A 23,134-nucleotide genomic window follows, 5' to 3' on the forward strand; every position below is an offset into this window, starting at 1 on the left:
AAAAGAGATTAAGGCTGAAAGAATGGGAATTATGTATGGCAGGGATAGAGGTTATGGATGATGAGCGAAGAGGGAGTGAAGTGGGTTTAAAGATCTGGGCTCTGAGGAGAAGCATATATGGATATAGCATAGGCATGATTGTGTGACTTTATAGTTCTATTTAATGGCTTAGTAGAGAAGTCAACTTTTTTTTTCCTTGTGAGTACCTAAAGCATTGCATTGTGCACTGAGGGCTGTTTGTAGCTTGCTTTGGCATGATTTGACTTGTGTTTGGGTGTCCTAAGGAATGCACACAGCAATTCTGACAACTAAAGCTGGCCTTACGCCTATACATTTAGTAAAAACCGATTCCTCCATCCATGCTGCACAGTGGGGGTGGACAAATCTGCTGCTGCTACTGTATTTTGACAGGCAGCACCTCCAGCTGTTGGTGTCTTTATCTGATTTGATGCAGAAGCTGTTAAGCGGACGATTTTCAGGGTGGCTCCTTTGATTTCTCAATTGAGGAATGCCGACTGGATGATGTCTGACATTGGTTCATTAATAACCGGACAATATTTGAACAGTGTATTGTCAGATTTACTCTCATACCGTAGTTGCCAAGAGAATTGGTGATAAGAATGCACTACATTAAAGCATCCCATCATCCTCCCTTAGCTGAACAGCCTCCAGTCTTTTTACACTCAATCGATGAACCCTAGCAATTAACCACCCTTAAAGCGGAGTTCCGCCCAAAATTGGAACCCCCGCTTATTTGCTGCCCCCTCCGGTGCCATTTCGGCTCCCCTCCTCCTTCCATTGCTGCTAGAACATTTAGAATGCGTAGCGTGCTTCATGCATGCACAGTAGGGAACCGGCCGTGGAGCCGAAAGGCTTCATGGCCGGTTTCCCTTAGTGGCGATGGTGGTGGCAGCACTGCAAGGGGTCAAATGCTTGGCGTAGAGGAATAAGCTGTAATGCTTATTCTTGACTCCAGCAGGCTTCCTCCATGCTTTGAGTCACTCAAAAACACCATCTCCTTGGAACTCCCAGCTGATGGCCACACTGTCATAAAGTACAATGCAGGTCCAATAACACTGAGTGGTACGCAAAGATGGTGAGGGACTGGCCACTACCTGAAGCATCGGAAAGAGGAAAGGCACTGCAAGAGGGCTGGTAGAGTGGTCAGATTAACATTCTTTTAAGACATTGGTCACCAAACTGTGGCCGGGGGGGGGGTGGGGGGAGATGTAGCCCTTTACTTTTACTTTCCTTTATCTGGCCATTGGGGCAATATCCCACCAACTGACACCAATGATATAGCATTATTCTTCTCATTGATCTCAACAATGGGGCACTATTCCTCCCATTAAAACCAATGAAGGGGCATTGGCCCTTTTGCTTTATAACATTTGGAGACTCCTGTTTTAAGAGATCACTCCCTGCACTGGAGAATGACTGTTGGCCATTTATGTTGGACATATAAAGACCATTTGTTTGGAAATGATTTGTCTTTCTAAAATATTCTGGAGCAGGTTTGTGTCGGCAAGTGATCAGTTGTTGGCAAAAGATGCTACCATTTTACTGTCCAAGTCATGAGAGCCAAGAAAAATTTCCAACTTGTCCATTCTACTGTTTACCTGATTATCAGCTGCCGATCTCATCACAGCAGCCATATACTTCAAAGCAATCAGAGTTTGTGGATAATGACAATTCTTGCCCCTGTATAGACACCTCCAGTCTACCAAGCAAATGCAAGCAGCAGCAGAAAGTATCTGGGCAGAGCTGACAGGAGATATCTTGAAGGAGATTTTTTGCATTACAAACCGCTTTATAATGTTTATGCTAGAAATACCTTTTATTATACAAGATTTCATCGCCATCAGGCAATCTACAGCTAAGAGTTTTAAGTCGATAGTCCTTTTACGTAAATTTGAAATAAAAAAAGCGCACAGTCACAGATAATCATATCGGAAGAAGTAATAGTTGTGGCCTGAAGTTACTATGTGTATCTCCCAGTTCAGAATAGGCAAATTAAATAGTTGATGGGCCTGGTTCCTACAGCCAAAAGAATTGCTCTTCCTTTAAAGTCACCCTGCCACATATGTGGTTCATTCAAGCTGAATATTTGGTGAAGACATGCAGAAGCAGAGGTTGTCTGTCTTTGGTGAAAACCTCATGCTTAAAGCAGTTTTTTTTTTTTAACCCTGCACGGTAGTGTAATGTGCTAGTAAACTTCCCTTAACAGAGCGTTTCCGCACCGAGATGTCATGGCTACAGGCCCATTTATCTTCACCCCTCTTGCTTCCAGGTTTCGTGGACTGGCCGAAGCTGTGATTACATCGCTTCCATTGCATCTGATTGACAGCAGCAAGAGCCAATGGCTCCTGCTGCTGCTCGAATGGTGTGCAAAGAGGACAAGAGAGGAGAATAGATGCAGCCATGCACAGCGCCGATCTCTTCTCCACTCTCTTCCCATTCACACGGGAAGGGGGGCACTGAGAAACTGAAAACGTTTTTTTACCTAAATGCAATAAAGTAAAAATCGTGTTTAGGTTTAGTAACACTTTAACACTGACAGAAGTGCTTAAAATTGTCAGTATTCTATTTTTTTTATTTATTATTGGTACTTGTATAGCGCTGTCAATTTACCCAGCATTTTACCCATGTATATTCATTCACATTAGTCTCTGCCCTCTTGAAATCTAAGACCCCTAACTCACATTCATAGATACACATACAAGAGCCAATTTAGATAGGAGCCAATTAACCTACCAGCATGTCTTTGAGTGTTTGAAGAAACCAGAGGAAACCCATGCAGTCACAGGGAGAACGTGAAAACTCCAGGCAGGTAGTGCCATTGTTGGGATTCAAACCAACTTGGCCACTGTGCTGCCCCTACATTTAGTGAATACCTTTATTCCAAAAGGCAAAAAACTGCTGGAAAGTGTTGGCTGCAGTCAAATATCGCATTTATGTAAAATTCATCTATATCGGATTCTCATCTAACTTTACCCTCCCCACAGCTTGACAATGCTGCTGTCCAAGGGTAACTATGTTGCCCCTCCATAGAGTGGATGAGTAAGTGTAGCCACCCTAAGGCATGACTTGTTTTACTTCCCAGATCAAAAGCAGAAAGAAATTTGTGGGGGAGCTACCATAGCAATATATTGCATATTTGCGTTTTGAATTTGATACATTATAACAATATATTATATATATATATATATATATATATATATATATATATATATATATATATATATATATATATATATATATATTATGCATACATATACAATCACAAGTCCTTCGTTGTCATTTTGACAACTGTTAATGGGATCTAGATATAGTATTGCTTTGGGAAAGGGTTAGATGTGACAATACTTTACTTTTTTGTTTGCTATAATTTTTTACTTTGTGTAGTACAATATGCCGTTTTCTGTTCTGTAGATTCATAGGAATACATTTGGTGTCACTGTTTTTAAGGTAGCTGCATATTTGCCTTCACTAGTGTTAAGCTTGTCTCATTTATTTCTTTTATATGTCTGTTGTGCCATGTATCAAAGCCTTCAGCCTCATTTTCTCATGTTACTACACTGTTGATTTCCTTGAATCAATCATTCTAAATACAAGCTATCATACTGCATTCATCCACCAATCACTCGCTTATTGTTAGGTGTCCCCTGTCTGATCTATCTCTCCCTCTGTGTATGCCAGGCAGCTCCTAGCTTCGTTGCATGCGGGCTTCCCTCTCGCAGGCAGAATTTGAGTGAGTTTACTGGCACATTTCATGCTTTCATTTTGTTTAGTGGGATTAACATATGCTGTCTGCAATATGCATTCCTGCATTTGTTAGCTTGATGACAGGTATATGGTGCTTTAATAAACATAAAAAAGAATTTGCTTCTCTAGAAAATAAATACAAAAAGCTGGCAGTGTAATTAGGAAAACAGGCAGGTTTCTATTTAAATACACATTTGTTTCCAATAGGAAGTTTGATCCTTATGGTGGAGTTGCTACATGCAATGACTATACCAGAAAGGGTTGATAGTTTGAGGACCGGTATTATGGAAGGCTTGGATTGGCACTGCTTCGTCTTATGCACAGAATGGTGAAGGGAAAGGACCCCATTAGGAGTGATTTTTATAGTAATGAGCAGCAGTGCATAACAAATCCAAATTCATTAGCCCATCTAACCAAAGTTTTTTTTATGAGAAAATGTTTTTTTGCTGTTCCATTCAGTGGTTAACTGCTGAGTTTAGGTGATCATATACTTGGCAACCAATAGAATAGATTCCAATAATGATGGGTGGAAAAAAAAAGCACTGAAGGCAGAGAGAGCCAGGGAACTTGCAGTTTGAAAATATGTAAAAAGTAGTTATGTCATGACATGACATGTTTTGTTTAAAATGTCACTAAAGGCAAAACTTATTTTTTCTTTAATTTTGGATATAGTAAGCAAGAGTTATTCCCCGCTTCCCCCCCCCCCTTTTTTTTATGCCATCCCATTGTGGAGCTTCCCCTTCCCCCTTGTCCCATAGCTAAGACAGGAAGTGAGAGGGAATCCCAGTTTGTCAACAGAACTAGTGCCCCCATTGGTAGATCACCCCCCCCCCATTCCTGTTCTGATGTTAACCCAAAATTTGGGATTTTCTTTTACTTTCACTTTTGATAATAATGCTAAACAGGACAAACGGAGAGGAGTAACCTTACAATATTACAATAGTCCTAATCCCTCTCCATTCTATCCAAATAAGACTTTAGTGGCACTCTAACTATGGCATGGAAGTGTGACCACACAGAAGTTCTATTTTAATACTGTATTTCCTTGTTTTCTCGAATATGATCTCAAGAGTGGAAATGCATATTGTGTTCATAAAGTAATTTTTTTTAGAATGGGGAAGGATTGGCCTTGGGAAATCCAGGTGAGGTGAGGGTGAAGCAATCAAACTGTTCAAGATGGGAGTTCCCCTTACTTTCTTACATATTTCCTGTTATGTCCCTGGGCCATATGAGATCTTGCCTGCATGGCACACACCACAGAAATAACCCGATGGTGCTTTTAATCCTTTCCTACTTTATCCAAAACGTATAGCAAAGAAAGGGTTTTGCCTATATGTTCACTTTGAGAAGCAACTTAAAAAAAATAAGAATGTTTTAGAGACGGGCTGGGTTGCTGCAGGAAATACGTGCTTCATTATGAAAACTTTGTTTCAGTTAAGGGTTTTCTAGTATTCGTTGAAGATCTTTTCTATCCGTTGCTCCATTCCCTTGAAGATCGTTTGAAGCTGAACTGATCCTGGTGTGATTTTTGTTGCATAGTTACATTGGTCCAGCTTTGACAAATGTAAGTATACTTCTTCCATACCTGTGGAACCACATTGAAAGCTGAGAATAATTGCAGTAGTAAACTCTACTACAGCGATTACTGTGGCCTTCTGAATCCTATGCCCAGTTGCTGTGCTTCTCCATAGTGAACAATGCTTGCTCGGCTCAGCCACCATTAAGTGAATGCCTTGTATTGTTCTCAGTGAATAAAATACTTTCTATAATTGGACGAGGTGGAGGTCGAGATGTCAACACCTTTTTTAGTTTTCAACTAGTCAAAAGGGCAGTCACTCCACACAGAGGACCGATCACTGTAGTGGCCCCCAACTACTACAGTGATTATCCGCTTCCACAGTGATCCCACAGGTATGGAATATGTATACTGAAATTGGTCTAATCTGGCCCCAATGTAACTATGCAATATAAAACATACCTAGATTTTAACCTTTAATATCAATTTACCAGTATTTAATTCTGCCTCCAGATTTATTGATGGTTAGACAACAAAGGTGCCAGTTCCTTCATTGCCATGGACGCTTCTGTGCTTCCTAAAAAAATGATTCTATTACTTTAAAAATCTGTGTTGTCCATTGATCATGCTCCATTCACAAGATAGGTTAGTGAAAGACAGTGCTGGGCATTAAAATGATGAAAGGTTCTATAGAAAATGGTGTAGGGTTTTCAAAAAACGATTCCCCTTATCACAACATAAAGTAGAACTGTTCCACTTCCGTTGCAGTAAAGTATAAGTTTGCATAGCATACTTGCATGTCAGGACATGCTCACCATGTCTGTCCTCTTCCAGCGCGGACAGGTCAAGGTTGTTTCTTGCTGTACTTTGCCACTCCGCCTGCCTCTGTGGTCTCTTGGTTTGCTCCCAAGGATCCAGTTTCTCCTCTTCAGTCATTTGGTGGCCACTAATTTATGTAATTCCCATGCATAACTGCAGCAGTTGCATCATTCTGGCTTAATTCTCAGAAATTACTGATGCCTGGAATGCATCAGCAATGTGCACTGTTTGTGCACTACACAAAGAGTACACAATATTCTGTTGATAACCTTGATAGGAGACAGTTAATATTATTTTTTATTTTAGAGACGCGAATAAGGTTTCATCTCCTATTTTTTTTAATGTGAAGGTTTCAGAGAAACGTAAGCTACTTGGTATGAGAATTATTTCAAGTATAGTATACAGCGATATGTGGGTAATGTATTTAGGGCAAATTGGGTTTCCCCAAACATCCCAATGGTTAAGATAAAGGTGCACATTCCAGATTTCCATGTTATCACTCACCGTTACTGAACCATTATTTCATGTTTTCATCAGCATGAGTTTGGAGCGTCACAGATTAAAGCTATTTAAAAGGCACCTTCTAAACACTTAGCAGTGATGATAAATAAGATGCTATTTAAATCCTTCTTAATAATAATGTACATCCCTTTAATTTTTATTTGTTAGCGGTCCATAACCTTACAGATCGGCAATAAGTTAATTTTCTTATACATTTTAGAAAATGACTTGTTTCCAAAAGGAGAAAGTAATCTTGGACAGATAGTATAGTATCAAGGATGGTTTCAGGTCTGCAAATGAGTACCTTTTTGTGCGTTTAATTTCCAAAAATGTGAATTTAGTTATCAGTATATACGGCGTGTTACAACATTGGTAGGTCAGTCACGTTTGCATTGTATAAAAACAAGGTATAAGCTGAAATTGACAAAGCTTATAATAAGAGCAGCAACATGGAAGCACTTACCCATACCAGTCAATCAGAATCTAATTGATTCCCCTTCTTTAATGAGTGCCACAAAGGAAGCACATGGCATACTTTTCCCCTCTAAATGCTGGCATTCCGTTAATGCTACTGTGTGTTTAGTTGCAACAAACATGGACTGTAGTGCCAGTGGCTGCTATTCAGCTTCATTGTTTATGAAGGTCCGCAAGAGATGGCTACACCTTTGTTTCCAAAACCTGAATAGGTTGTGCTTGCAGGACTACCCACAGTTCGAATGTTATCCAGTTCATTGGTAACTGGCCCAGATTTAGGCTGTATTTGGCCAGCCTATGAGTGGCCATGGTTTGGTAGATGATTCTCTAAGGCAAGCAAGCCATAGACTGCTTGAATTTTGTCTGATTGCTGCTAATTAGGCTGACATTCGAGGTGCTGGTAGCCTTGCAAACACCAGCCAGCTTGACAAATGTTGATTAAAAAAACCTGACTATATGCTGATTAACGCAGTCATAGTTCAGCAGCACCACTGTATTCAGACAGCCAAAGCTGCTTAATTACGATAGATGGCAGTGGCGATTCCTCCATCCATGCTGTTTTTAGCGTGGGTTGAATGTGAGAAAATGAAATGGTGTATGGCTAGCTTAAAAAAACTGGGCTGCTGTCCGTAGCTGCAGCAAATGCTCCCAGTTATCCAATTCTCAGTCTTGGTGTAAAATACGTACAGCATTTATTTATTTTATATCTGAATGTCTAGTGGAAACGCAGTAGTCTCCTGGTAAAAGCAGAGTTCCTGGGAGTTGATGTAAGCACAAATGCTTAAGGGCGAATATCTAGGCGTGGACACATTTTTGGTATGTGCACCCATAGGCATTTATTCTTTGATATGTGGATGTCTAGTCAAAACGCAGTAATCTCCTGGTAAAAGCAGAGTTCCTGGGAGTTGATGTAAGGACGAATATCTAGGCGCGACCAAATGTTTGGTATGTGCATCCATAGGCCATACTGTGCTGTCCATCTCTTTACCAATTTATTTTATATTTTGTATATTATGAATGTGTATTTTGTTCATGTTGTAATTTTATAGTTACTTTTTAACTAAAAGTTTGAACAAAGAAATATAACAGGATAATTCTATAAGAGGACCACACAAGGTTTATGCATTGTCATTTGATTTGCAGTTGTACACGTTGCTCACTAACCCTGCAGTTAAATGCTTTTTCATTCATATGCCAATGCCGAGCTCAGGGCTGATATCCTTGAAATTGCTGGTTTTGTGTTGTGTTTCATTCAGGGAACAAACAGACGGAACGCGGGGCAGTTCAACCACAAAACAAAGTGCAGTTCCTGTCGCCACAGAACCTCGGTTAGTACGCATGGTCTTCAGGACACGTGCACGTCAGTTTGGTTTCAGTTTTGTGGCTATTTTGTGGTTTCCACCGTTGGTGTTAACATTTTATTTTGGGTGCTTATTTTTATTTCCATCCATTTATGTCCATGGTTCAGTTTGGTGTTTGGAGGATGCCGAATTAAAAGGTAGACTGTACCAAAAGTAATATAAATATACAACAATACACAGGTAATTGGTGAGATTTTTGCACTTTATCCCAGAGGTGCAACCATGATACTGTTTTATTTTCCAAATCACCAGAAAACATTTTCTAAACTCTCTCTAACAGAATCTGAGGGTTTGTCTGGTGACATCATATTTTTGAGTTGTGTACTTGTTTGCCTAAATATTTCCTTTAGTAATCACAATATAGAAGAGAGCAATATGGGCAGATACCATTTTTTTATGAGCAGTTTATGGTGTGTTTTGTGATCGTGGCTGGTTTCTCATACTATAGGCAAGAGTATTTTAATCTACTGAAAACATTTTAAATGGGGGTTCTCTACATAGTTGTACATTTTTCTTACTTCCTGCTTAGCTGGTTCTTGAACAGTTGCCTCCATAATGTGGTGGACACACTTTATTTTCTTATGAGTACTCCACTAGGCATTAGCTGTTTACCTGGATTGGGAGAAAATCAGAAATCTGTGGAGTGAAACCATGCTGATTGGCCAGCAATTTTTATTTTTTTTCCCCCAGTCTAGACAACCTATTCCAATTATTCCCCCATATATGTGGCATTGGCAGCATCTGCCAACACAACTTATTCACCCCTTCAATAGAAATGACCAAAGCTTTCAACCAAGTGCTTGTTTGTGACAGTACTTGCAGTATGTGGATTGTATTTACAAGGGCAACAGCTTTCCAATGTCAATGGCTACCGCTATGTGACCACAGTATGCTTTTTTTTTTTCTTTTTTTTCACCTGCACAATGCACCCTGATGTGTGAGAACATTAAACTTGCATTCTAAAAAATGTTTTATAGTCAAGATCCCTAATGCATACTGGCTTTATACATTTGGTGTCGGCATCTAATCTTCAATGATCTCTGATCATAACGGGGTTTATAGAATACAGAGGAGTTCAGTCAGCTAAAAACTGTTATTGCTCAACTTTTTTCATATAAACTGAAAATTAACTAGAAGACAAGTCCTAAGTTATGTAACCCCACATCTGCTTACATTTGGCCACCCATAGGTATACATTGCTCTGTTTTTGATCCTTACAGGAAAGCCTGTGTTAAAGAAGCCTAAACCTATTTGAACTGGGAGCCAATAATACGCCATGAAAATACACTATGCAATTATTTTTTTATTAAATACTAGTTTTGGTTAATGTTGGGCAGTTAAAATAAACATCCCTACCTTTTTTTTATTATATAGAAACTGAGCCAGGACAATGCATTAATAAAGCCCAACTTTGTTTAATGTCCATTTAAATTGTTTGGCTCAAGCTGGCCTGAACTAACTATGTCGTACACGAACAGGTGCCCTTGCTAAGCATTCTATGTTAACTGTATGTTGCCTCAGGTACATGCAGTTTACAGCGCTGTGTTGCAGTAGTGGGAAAGGGGACTTCCTGTACCACACAAAGCTTCCTCTGATCTTTTGAGTCGTAGATCCTAATATCCTCTGCCCACCTCTCTGCATGAATACAAAGCTTCTTCTGATCAGCTGAGTCATAGATCCCAACACCCTCTGCCCCACTTCTGCCTCAGCCAATCAGGGGAAGCTTTGTATTCATCCACTGCTAGAACACATCGCTGTATACTGTATATAGCTAAGGCTACATAAAGTTACAGTAGTTACCATACAGTCAATACAGCACACCTAGCAAGTGCAGTAGCAAATAAATGGACGAGAACTGGACAGCCGCACTCCAAAATCACTTAAAAAAGTTGTCTTTTTATTTTTCAACTGCACAAACAGTCACTGCAAACCAACAAGATACAGTATGGCCGACGCGTTTCGCACTTAGTCAGTGCTTAGTCATGGCTAGAGAAGGTTCACACTATAATGACATATATACTAAAACACACTATCATGTGAAAAAAGGTCCACCTATGGCGGTACAAAATCAATTAAACAATTAAACATAAATCAAAACCAACTGGAAGGGGTAGAGCCTCCCTCAAAATTAACCCCTTAAAACAATGCATGTCACGCACATATAAGAAAATGCATGAGAACACCTGTATATGTTAAAATACCTCTATAAAATCTTGATAGGAGCCGTAGCCCATGTGTAAGTTAATTTTGAGGGAGGTTCTACCCCTTCCAGCTGGTTTTGATTTATGTTTAATTGTTTAATTGATTTTGTACCGCCATAGGTGGACCTTTTTTCACATGATAGTGTGTTTTAGTATATATGTCATTATAGTGTGAACCTTCTCTAGCCATGACTACGCACTGACTGTAAGTGTGAAACGCGTCGGCCATACTGTATCTTGTTGGTTTGCAGTGACTGTTTGTGCAGTTGAAAAATAAAAAGACAACTTTTTTAAGTGATTTTGGAGTGCGGCTGTCCAGTTCTCGTCCATTTATTTGCTATCATTAGCATTGCCAGCACCTTGGTGGTTCAACAACCCTTGATTGCTCACGGGGCTCACCTGGAGCGGTGAGATATCTGTCTGTTAGCAAGTGCAGTAATTGGTTCATATGGGCCAGCTTGGCCCAAACAAACTTCAATGAGTTTTTTATGGGACAATAAACATGGAGTTAAGTTTTTTTTTTCAGACTACTTGGTGGTTTAAGTGAGAGTCTACCTGATAAAATCACAGTCCACTATAGTAAGAGAAAATCTGCAATTTGGCATCCCTATGGAAGTGCAAAAGCCCATTCAGGATATGAAAGTTGGCTACAATAAAGCTTTAGGTATCCCTAGTTCACCCCAGAATGTTACCTAAAGCATCGGTGCTCAATCTGTGGCCCTCCAGCTGTTGCGGAAGTACAAGTCCCTTCATGCTTCTTCCTTTGAAAGTCAAGCGTGTAGCGGTCAGTGGCTTGAAATGCATCATAGGACTTGTAATTCCACAACCGTTCCAGGGCCACAGGTTGAGCACCCATGCCTGTATATGAAAGCCCAAACTTCTTCAGGGTGAGAAGTGAAGATAGAAGTACCTAGTGGGACACATATGGCAAAAATACGGTGATATTATCATTCCCAACCCTTTCTAAAATAAAAATGAGTTTGGCTTTAATTATCCTTTAGGCTCTGAGCACACTTGAGGAAATGCAGGCAGCTAATTATATGAACAGGATGGTGTTCTCTTGGAGTGTTTACAAGGCCAGTGTACAGTATGCTCCCATCAGTGTTATGGTTGCGATAAAGTGACCCTTTGAATTTTTTGACAGCTTACAAAAATTACTGCTGTCTTCAGGTTGAAATAGGATAGTCATTTTTATTAACATTAAGGCTTCATGTACACGGGACATTTTAAAACTTCTTAACGATTTAACTTGACAGATGGTAACTGACGTTTAAAAAGTAAATTATGCTGCGTTTTTGTGTTTTTTTTGTAATCAAAGTAAAAAATGTATCTCCATTAAAAACGCCTGTAAATGAAACGTGGCTAAACGCGAGTTTCCGCGTTTACAAGCTGTTACAGGCATTTAGCATTTCAAATGCCTCTACATCCGTCCTGAGCGCAAGATTACATAAAGGAGAGTTCAGGGGCAGCTGAAAAAAAACACCCAGCTGCTCCTAAACGTCTGTTTACCAGCAGCAGTGTACATGAAGCCTTAAGGAAATTTTTAGGATAGAAATTGGGGAGCTGCCATTTCTGATTTTTGTATTTGAAAACGTCTGTTATCTGTATTGTTAAGCATGTGCATATTTGCTGTCCTGATACCTGATGTGTATATATTTGATCTAGATCAGTGACCCATCAAGTAGGGAAGGGATCAGAACAACAGCATTGAAGCTTGCACTTCTAAAACCAAGTCTGCAATGGCACCCCCATATTTCCATCCTGGCAGGTTTCCCGTTAAACAATCAAATGGCTTGTGTCCCAATTCCTTTTTTTTTTTTTTTTTTTCTAAAAGCCAAGTGGAAGATGGCTACCTAATGACTCTAGTTAAAAAAAAAAATGCCAAAAAAAATGCCAATTTGATTGTGTTGATTTTGTGTACTTGGGACTGTCATTAGCCAAAAATGCATTTTTCAGTAACCCAATGGCGTTTTTTTTTTTTTTTTTTCACTTTGTTTCTGGCTGTGTTGTCTAAAGGACACTTTGAGAGTTTTTTTGAACTTGTAAGAACCATGTAAATTTACATCTAAAGGCATTATTAAAAAATAAACTTTACAATTTTGTGTACATAAAATTGTGTATTTTTATAACAATTCTGTTTAGACGTATTGGCTGTGTTATGTGGACATAGAATGTGTATAATATGTAAGCCAGATGGAGCCGGTCAGTTGAATCTGGGAGTCAGGGTACTGGAAAAAAAAATCGCCCACAGCAGCAGTAGCGTTGCGAACATATTACTCCTGGTATTCGTAGATAATGTATCTGGTAGAAAATCTATTTGCTTATTTAATTGCCCATTTAATACCTTTAAATGGATCGGAACTGAGGATTCATGACTTGTCGTAGATTTGTTTGTGTTTAGGTGTTTTTTTCTTCTTTTTTTTTTTAAACTCATAGTAAACTAACATGCTCTTGATATGCCATTATAGGGAACTTATCTCAGAAGCATCATACATTGCAGTATTTTATAATGTAAAACTGCTACAACTGTTAGTCTATCTACAAAAAAATAAAAAGCCCAAACCTGCCCACCTATATTTATATATAATTTAAATTACCAGTATGTGTGTTATATTCTGCTTCTAAAACAAATGTTTCTGCACCAGAGTATGGACAGCTGGGTGATGGCCAAACAAGATATAAAAAAAATATTAGACTGCACTATGTTCATGCTTGGTAGTCTACATTTGGTATTTTTGGATAATTGTACTTGTCTGTGTACCTACAGGACTGTTTGCCACATATTTTCCCTTATCCTTGATACAGGATCAGCATAAACTCTGGTGCTGACCTTTCGATTCATTGTATAGACTTGGCAAAACCAAATGATCCATTGAAAACCTCTTTTGTGCCAATCTTTTAAAACATGATGTTTTTTTAATTATAAGAGTTTAACTCTTACTTTTAGAGTTAAAATCATTTAAGTGTATGATTTTTAAATTGATAACAGTAGTGTCCTCTATGGTGACCTTACAGAGTTTGAGTTCAAGGTCTCCAGTAACTGACTAATTAACAAATGGCCGTGTGGGTGACTCCAGTTCTGGTGCGGAAATAAAATGACTTCTTCCATTTTGATGCAAATTCAGTGAACAAATCCTTCATACCTAACATAGCCTAGAGCATTCAGTCGGAGAATAACTAATCCTCCTTGTACTAAATATGGTCTACATTCACCTGTTGCTCTCTCCTCCCATGTTATGCTTATGTAACCTTTCCTCATTCTGTTTTTCTTTTACTTACCTTTTATACTAACTTGTTTCTCGTAACCTCCTTCCACCTTCCTGTTTCACCCCAAACTGTGCATGTCAAACCTCTTCTCTCCGGGGGTTTGAACTTCCTTCTTTCTATGATTCAGGTGCCTCACTCTTTCCTTTCCAGGTTCCTCCAGTTCTTTTAACATGTCAAACTCTGGAGATTTGTTCATGAGCGTGCAGTCTCTCAATGGAGATTCTTACCAAGGTGCCCAGGTTGGAGCCAACGTACAGTCACAGGTAGGGATCGTCCAATGATTTGCCAATTGGAAAAAGGCATTGGTCAGATGCTCGTGAGAGGAGTATGGTGGGAGATATGTTTATATTATTGGAAGGTCTTGGAACATTTTCACACAAATTGAAAAAATGGTTGGCTGACTGTTAGGGGTTTTCCCTTTCTCTTCACTGGTCTTGGATTTCACTGACTGGCTCCTGAATTGTCTACTATTTGTCCACTCCAAGGGGAACTTCTGATATTACTATAAACTGCTTTCTCATACGCACAGTGAAGGTGGTGGTGTGTCATTATAAACGGATCATCTTGGCTGCACGGGCCAAAATGGATCAGTTGTTGGGAACATAGTCAGTTGCTGAAAGTTTGTGGGTCATTTGTGGAAAGGGCAACCATTAATAATGTACTCACATTTACAAAAAGGGGATTTTGCTTTCTTGACTTGGTTGCAGAGCTTATTTCATATTTGTTAACATTGTTGCCATTCTTTGTAAAAGAGATCACAACCTTTTATGGTTTAAAAAAGGAGAGAGATCACAACCACAAATGTAACCAATGCAGTGAGTGTATTTGGGGAAAAATCAATGAGCTCACTGTAATGTTAGTGTTTTGCCCCTTTTCCTACGCTCAGAGCAACGTCTGCTGTGTAGTAGCAAAATATATACCGTACTTTCTTTTTTTTTTTTTTTTTTTTTTTTATTGGTAAGTTGCCATCATAGTACACTAATCTCTGCACCCTTTCTAAAGCATAAAAAGAACATGTTTTTTATGTCACATTGTTAAGACACCACCTAGTGCCTCTACGAGGACACATATGTGCTTTTAACCTTTTCTTCCGGCCTCTGCAATTGATGTATAGTTAAACTTATTAAGTCTGTGTGCGCCATAAAAAAAATATTATTTTCTTTTCTCCCTTTTCTATTCATTGTATTTCTTCTTTGAATGATACATGCCTTCCATGCTCTTTGAAAATTGTATTTTTCTTTTACTGCATAGAAAACATTTTGGTAAACAATCATCTACAGAGTTCACAGAATAAGCAAGTTCATAAATTATATAAAATCTACTGAAATTTTGATTGTATTTGTCCTTTGAAGGGCCATACTTTAGTTTCTTGTGATTACCATTTGCTTCTGTGAAGACATTTAATAACATTAGTAGGGAACAAATAAAGAATGCAGAGACATGGATAAATAATAGTCGTAATAAATATCCAATGTTAAAGGAGGTCAGGTGTCTAGACTTTATTAAAGCTGAACTCTAGGCAAAAGGTTAAATACTAAAAAAAAAATTATATATATATATATATATATATATATATATATATATATATATATATATATATATATATATATATATTCATTCAGCATATAGTTAGTGACCTTTTACCTGCCAAAGCTTTAGTATTTCTTTCAACCAGTTCTGAGATTTACACAGCTCTGCCACATCACACAGGGGAAGAGACCTGATTTTTCACTAATGTAGTTCAGTAACACTTAAGCCAGCCATAGATGGATTGAAATTCCACCGGTTCAGCAGGGACTGGCCAAATTGTGATCCATTTGTAGACAGGCTGGTTGTAAAGAAGTACATTTTTTGATTGAATTCTGTACAACCACAGCCTGTTGGCAAATTTTCTCATGATCAGCGCTGCTATCCAGATCCAGCAGTGCTGATCAGTGTATTCTGGCAGCAGGGAAGTCTCCCCGCTGTCCGAATACAATAGCTCAGCGAGAGTGATTTTCCCCATCCACATTAAGTGTGTGCATGGGGGAATCAATTATGTGTTGTTAAATCTGCTGGTTTAATGACCTTGCAGGTCTCCTCCACTCCCCCCACCATTTGTCTTCACAGTAAAAGGAGAAACAGTAGACTGATGAGCTCATCTCTCTGTCACTTTGCTCTCTCCTCCTATTGGAATGCTTCTTGCACTTCAGCTCAACTGATTTCCTCCTTTTGTTACTTCTCCCTCTTGCAGCCTGAATTCTGCAGTACAGGGACTGCAAGGGGCTTGACACCAAGTCAAATTCAGGTACCTAAACTTTTTGCATTAAAAAAAAAAAAAAAAATACGTTTACAGCCAAACCACACTTTGCAATGCGTTGAGGTAGCTAAAGTTAACACACATTGTGTGTGTGTGTTGGCATGTTGTGTTGCCATTCATTTTAGGCGATGGCTCGGCTCGCTCGCATCCGCCTGTCCGTTTTCCAGGTGAATCCGAGCGGGCCACCCGTTGACTTCTATGGGCAGGCTGATGTCGGGGAAGATGTGTGCACTGACACCTGCCTGGCACCCAATCCAACAAGATCCGTTTAAAACAGACGGATGGCAATGCGTTCGCCGACTGTCCAACGGATCGGATGAAAACCTCTGTTTTCATCCGATCTCTGACGGCTCCATCCCTGCACAGTGAGCGGACCTGTCATCCACCTGCTCAGCAGAGCGATCCTCCACTGAGCTAGCGGAGTTCGTTCAGCGGATTCGCCCCATGTGAAAGGGACCTTAGGCAGCACAACTTACATGCACACGTGTTACATCGCACTATTGCATTGAGAAAATTGCAGCAAATGCATGTTTCTTGGGTCATTATAGTGCATTAGCAACCCATGAAACATCAATTGGCTGCCTTACCACATGTGCGGTATCGTGTGACTTAATTTAACGCACAAGAACAACTAAGTGTGAGCAGGCATTTCAGGATATATTAATACAGGCTGCTTTCATTTCTGATTTTATATCTGCAGGGAGTTCGGCTTCAATGTAACAGACAATACTTTAAAGGAATTTACTAAATTATTGTTTCACATCAGCATTATCTAGCCTTTGGGGCAAACAAGGTTATTTTTCTATGCGTCTAAACCCAGGTCATTCACTGCCTGTTGAAGTAACAGGTAACACTAGTAGGATCTGTTCCTATATGCTTTATATTGCACTTTAGCGGAGTTCTATAAAACCTAGATCAGTTGGGCTCATTGAATCTCATGGGGAAAAGCTGGGCATTGTTCATCAGCAATTATATTGAACACTTAACAGAAAGTAATAGGAATTTTGACTAATGCTCTGTTTAGTGTTCCTTAAATATTCAGTGTTGGCTGAACTGCTATGAATAATAATGGTGATTTCTGTCAAAGTGGTGGCTGCTGTAGGCTGCTGAAGGTTAACTTTATTTGCCTATTCCATTACTGCAATTCATGATTTTTATTCTTTTCTCCTCCATGTTCCCATATGCTTGATCTACATGATTTTTCATTATTTGGGTTTTACCTTGCCATTTCTAGGCTATAAATGCAGTGATTTTTATATTTTACAGTCACTTTACTTCCCATTAATGCTTTCTCCTTCATCAATTTATGCCTCAAAACATTCCTTATATTGTTTTCTTTTACTGTGATGTGAAGAGTTTTATCACCATCCATTCTGTTTGTCGTATTTTGGATTTGAGTGTTTTGGTCTCCCCTACTGCCGTTACCCTTTGTCCTTGTATGTCTGAATGTATTGTGACTCCCAATCTCAACCCTTATCAAAGAACACTGTCCTCACCATTATTACTGTCTGTCTTCCAGGTGGATACCCTTCGCCATGTTATCAGTCAGACAGGCGGATACAGTGAGACTCTGACAGCAAATCAGATGTACAGTCCGCAGGGCATCAGTGTAAGCAAAGAAACCTCTTGTTTCCTTTCTGTTTTTCCCAATTATTTCAGGTCCACGGGGCCTTGACTGCCACATTGCACACACTCCTCTCCCTTTCATGGCCACCTATTTTTCTTTGTGCCGGTGATGCCAGCGGCCAGCACTCTACCCACAAATGATGCGCTATGCAGGCAGCTGGAGCCCAGCCTGTCACTGACAATCAGCTTCCTTGTGCCACCTGCGGCCACTTACAGTCAGCTGAGGGAAACAGCCAAACAGGTGACACACAGAATGGCCACAGCAGTGAAAACATGGAATCCATCTGGGTTAACCCATTAAACGTCACTCTGTTATCACCATGCATATCAATAGACTAATTACAGTAGCAACACTTGCTTGGCCCAATGTCAGATTTACTATGAATTTGTATTTTCCTTGCATCCTTTTATATATCGAGCACTGACGATTTATGTTATTTTCCGTAACCTATTCTACAACACATCTATGTCGCAGCTCTGCATCCGCACATATATAGAAATATTTGTGTGTTTGTTGGAGGGCGACAGAAAGGAGCAAATATTCCTGGCAGTGCTCGCGGCTGGGAATGACATGTAAATTCATAGCGACAAGCCGTGTCGTATGGAGTGAAATCAATAAGACAGACACAGAGAGAGCGGCTGCAGATTTGGGACAGCAATCCAAATACATTTCTCAGATCAGCCATCCACCATCCAAAGGCCGTGACAGAGGGAGGGAGGAGGGGGAGATCTGACATAAACACAGAAATAACACAAGATGCACACAATGCCGCGGGAGGGGGGAGCCGCATGTTTACATAGGTAGACCATTATTTTATTATTTTCCCTCTTGCATTAGATAAAGAATAACTGTGTTTAATATACGATACATGTGATGCACATGGACAAATGTACAAAGTAACAGAAATCGCTTTCCATTAGAGTTTGGGAGGCAGCCTGCTCAATGAGCAATTTTCTACATCGTGTTAATTAAACGTTGATTGAGATTGTTGCTGATTTACATCTAAGGTTTCATAAAATGACTACCATCATTACAAAAAAAATGCTTTAGAAAATGAGTTTCTCAGCTTTTTGCTTTTGAAATGCAATTAGCGTTCATTTACCTTTCATTGATATTTGCATGTGTTAATGAGCGTGCACAGACATTTTAAAGTCCAGCTAAAATCTCGTCATGCATGGGTGTGATTGCTGAAACCACCTTTAATTATAAAAAGAATATGGATGTTCTATACCAGCCAGTCTAATATATTCGTTCAGCATCTAAATGAAGGTAGACTGAGGAGATTTAATATCTGAGTGGCTGCTGCACATCATGGTGCATGTCCTATACCATCAGAATTCATACTGTACCCTTACAAGTTTTGTGTAATCAAGTGTATCTAAGCCCAAGAACAGACATGTCATATGTTGCAGTACCAGTCCAGAGATGTGGGCGATGCTTTAGTTTTTTTGCCCTTTATTTCCAACTGGTGATCCTACCAGTGACAAATTTCCTGTCCTTGGGTAACCATGCTCACTGATTGTACTGGGTAGCATTTTTACTACAAATACTGTCCCTAAATCACCTTAACATAGGTGGAGGTATGTTATTCGCAGGTTATAAGTAACGGAACGAGTAAGCGTTGAATTCAGTGCACAGAAAGCACAGAAACAAGCACACTGGATTTTTAGCGGGATCAACAGTAATTTTTCTGTACTTTATGAAAATGTACAGCCTGAAAAAATAACCATATATAGTATAGACACCTGGTAAGCTCTGATATATGAAAAGTTGTTCTTTGTTTGAAATATATCTGTTTTATGTTTTATAAATTTGGGATTAAGCTTGACTAATAGTTTTCTTCCATAATTTAAAAATAATTATGGTAGACTAAAGTTGGCAGCACATGGGGCAAACTGATCAATCTGTATGCTAGGCGAGCTTCTCATTAATAGTGCATCAGCTAATCCTGTCTTGCCTCATGAGCAAGATAAATAGAAAGTTAGATACAAGACATCTGACTACTAGAGTTCACCCACTTTTTCCTTTGTCTACTGCTATCATGTGGAACACTAATGGATGTGGATTATTAAGGCCGGCCATACATGGTGCGAATTTCATTCCTGCAACCACAGGTTGCAGCAAAGAAATTTACACGATTCCCCCATCAACACAGGCAGTGTTGACAGGGGAATCCCTCCTGCCAAGCCATTGTCTGCTCCTGGTGGGGGTAGCTGTCCCTGCACGGAGAAGACAGTAATTTATTGCTAGTGGTGATAGCAGCCACTATTGATAATCGTAAAGGGATCTGGCAGGCTGGTTGTACCCAAGTTGATCAACTTGGTACATTCAGCCTGCCCATTAATGGTTCAAATCTCAGCTGGTTCCTGCTGAACCGGATGAGATTCGAATTGTACATGACCTGCCTGTTATAGCTGCCTCACGGCTTCGGCGCTTAGAAATCCTCTTAGCTTTTTTTCTCTTCCCCGATGAGAGGACGGGCTGTGCGGCTTCTGATTGATCCGCGCCGCCCATGTGATGGCGCTGACCAATTAGAATGCTCCTAAACATGCCTCCTGATGGATTTCAAATACTGAGGCTCAGAACGGGCGATCGCCGCCATGCAGGTCAGTGGGACTGGGGGGGGGGAGCGTGGTTGGGTCCCGTGTAAGTTCACCTACAGATTTTTCTGTAAAGGTGAACCTACCCTTAATCTAGTTTTGTGATCCATGCAGATGGCATAGCTAAGGCAGCGACCAACTTCTTTAGAGGCCATCCCTCTGCTCTCACCTTCGTCCAAGTAGACCTGGCAAGTTTTAAGTGTTGGAGTAACCGCACTAAATGATACCATAGGACCTGATTGGCTTGTAGTGCTACCCCTTGGTAGGGCTACCTTCTTGGTGCTCAGAAGATTATCAGAAACAAATCTACTGATCAGCTGTGGAGCATGCAAATTCAAGATCAAGTCAGCAATGGCAGCTCACATATTTCTGTTCTGGCATGTTCCTTTCAATACCTAATTCAGATGCTGTTATGAGAAGCAGACCCTGAAAACCATGGAATCTGCAATTTTTTCTAAAATTATAAATGACCTATAATAACTTTCAATGCTTTTGACTAGTCACTCCATCCCTTGCATCCCTAGTTTGCTCTTTGTTTGTTCACAATGACCCCACATAGCATGAAGTGTCATTTGTGTGCATTAAAGAGACGCTAAAGGGAAAGAAACGGATGATCCTGTGACATGGCAATTACAGTTGTGAGAGAGATGGGACGCAAGAGAGGAGGGGACAAGGCCAGGCCACTGTGATTATAGAGAGTGGCCGCCACTAAATGATAGGCTGGGAAATAAGAGGTTGCCAGGTTCTGCACAGAGGTGGATCCAGAAATTCAGTTTGTGTCCTTGAATCAAGAAATGTGCAGCATTAAGAGGCCTCACCTTTTCATACAGCTGCAAAAGAATTAAAGAGCAAACTAGAACATTTTAGCAATGAGAGAGAGAAAAGGTGAGACATGGAAAACAGACGATTTTTGGTGAAGTCGGTTACATTCATAATTTTATAAATTCTAGAGGTTCTTTTTTTTTTAGTCTATAAGATCCAACACATAATGTTTGGTTGCAAATGCAAAGTGTTTTTATTGCATCTTTTATGGTTGAAGAAAAACACTAATGGTCTTAGTGTTTCACCAGCCTAAAATGACAAACTCATTTTTTTTTTATTGATACCGTTTGGGTTGTTTGGTAGTAGATGCATTCCCATAGACTTTAACCCTATTTTGTTAAATCTAAAATATTAGCATTTTCACACTATATCCTATTTATGGGCGTAATCTCCTTTTGGGTTTCTCCTATGTGATCGAAACCTCAGATAGAGCTAGTCAAGGAATGAGTCACCTTGATTGATTGATTGATTTAATAGATTTATAATGCGCCAAATACTGACCCGTCAGGGCAGTGTCTAAGCGCAGAAGACATAACTGTAAATGGATAAATCAAGTCAGGTAGGGAAAGAAATAGAAGGAAAAGAAAAAAGGAGAGCAAAAAAATAAAAAACAGATCACCAGGGAACAAAAGGGAGAACTAACATGACTCTGCCTGCTTTTCCTGAAAAAAACAAGTTTTTAGCCTTTTACGAAAGGACATAATAGAGGGGAGAGACCGAATGGAAACAGGGAGACTATTCCATAGAGCCGCTGCCCTCACAGAAAAGCGTCTGCCCCCAAAGGTAAGCAAACGGGCAGATGGGCAAGTGACAAGACCAGCTGTTAGTGATCTAAGTGCTCGTGCTGGAGCATATAGCGTTATCAAAGAATTCAGATATTGCGGGCCCGTCCCATGATAAGCGCGATAGGCAAGACAAAGAGCCTTAAACTCAATGCGATCTACCACAGTGAGCCAGTGCAGTGATCGCAGGGTAGGGGTAATATGCTCCCGCCTATTTAGGCCGGAGATTAGTCTAGCGGCCTGGTTCTGGACGAGCTGGATTTTCCTAAGCCACTTTAGAGGCATACCCAAATACACAATGTTGTTAGTCAATTCGGGAGTTGACGAGAGATTGAACCAAGACTTTCCGGTGGTACTGAGAAAACAGATTCTTGACCTTTCTCAGACACCTGATGTAATACAGTGCGTTGCGGATACATTGATTGACTTGGGGTATCCAATTCAGATTACAGTAATTGACATCAATTAGCTATGCAAGTTTTGGCTTGAGTTATTGAGCTTTGTAAGGCCTCTCTTGCATGGGTGGCCAAAGGGGCAGTAGAAAGGCAAGTTTACATTCCCCTAGCGACCTACCAAAAGTGTAAAATACACCCAGAGAAGGCTTTTCACACTCTGCCAAATTAACGGTGCTGAATTGACAGAGAGCACTACCTGTAAAAACATGTCCATTCAAATCAAGCCAAACTTTTGTCCCACACTTGCGGCACATTAGCTTCATTAAAAGCTGTAGAGAAAACAAAATAGGCCTTTGCCTCCTGAAAGTCTGAGAGTGGCGTGAATCACTTTTCAGAGCACAGGCTAGTGTAAACATAGCCTAAAACAACAGGCTTTTTTTTGGTAAAGGAGGATAAGCAAAAACAAGAAAAAGAAACAAGCTAAATAATAATTGATGCAATACTTCGTATTTACCTGAACAAAAAAAGAATTTAAAAGAAATCATGGTCATAATATAAAAAGATGAAAAAGTCCCCTATACATTTTCCTTTATGGGGAAAAAAGCACTCTTGAAATCAATGGTTTATTAGATGGTCATCTCGGGGGGAAAAAAGGACGTGGTAACATAGGTAGATGCCAGTGGGTTGACTCGCCCCCTACTTTCA

At 39.9% G+C, this 23,134-nt stretch overlaps 1 protein-coding gene across 11 annotated transcripts in view; it reads left to right on the forward strand.

The window, feature by feature from the left end:
* LOC120945771 (pre-B-cell leukemia transcription factor 1) overlaps positions 1-23,134 on the forward strand; it is a 184,359-nt gene that overhangs the window by 157,172 nt on the left and 4,053 nt on the right. For 3 of the 11 annotated variants that reach the window (XM_040360161.1, XM_040360154.1, XM_040360155.1), the window contains 4 exons: positions 8,332-8,403; positions 14,055-14,167; positions 16,138-16,191; positions 17,723-17,812. In XM_040360161.1, coding sequence (XP_040216095.1) covers positions 8,332-8,403; positions 14,055-14,167; positions 16,138-16,191; positions 17,723-17,812 — 329 coding nt within the window. The remainder of the gene's footprint in view (positions 1-8,331; positions 8,404-14,054; positions 14,168-16,137; positions 16,192-17,722; positions 17,813-23,134) is intronic. The other 8 variants (XM_040360157.1, XM_040360160.1, XM_040360156.1 and 5 more) reach the window with 5 other exon arrangements.

The sequence above is a fragment of the Rana temporaria genome, chromosome 7 (genome assembly GCF_905171775.1).
Source record: "Rana temporaria chromosome 7, aRanTem1.1, whole genome shotgun sequence".
Classification (NCBI taxonomy): Eukaryota; Metazoa; Chordata; class Amphibia; order Anura; family Ranidae; genus Rana; species Rana temporaria.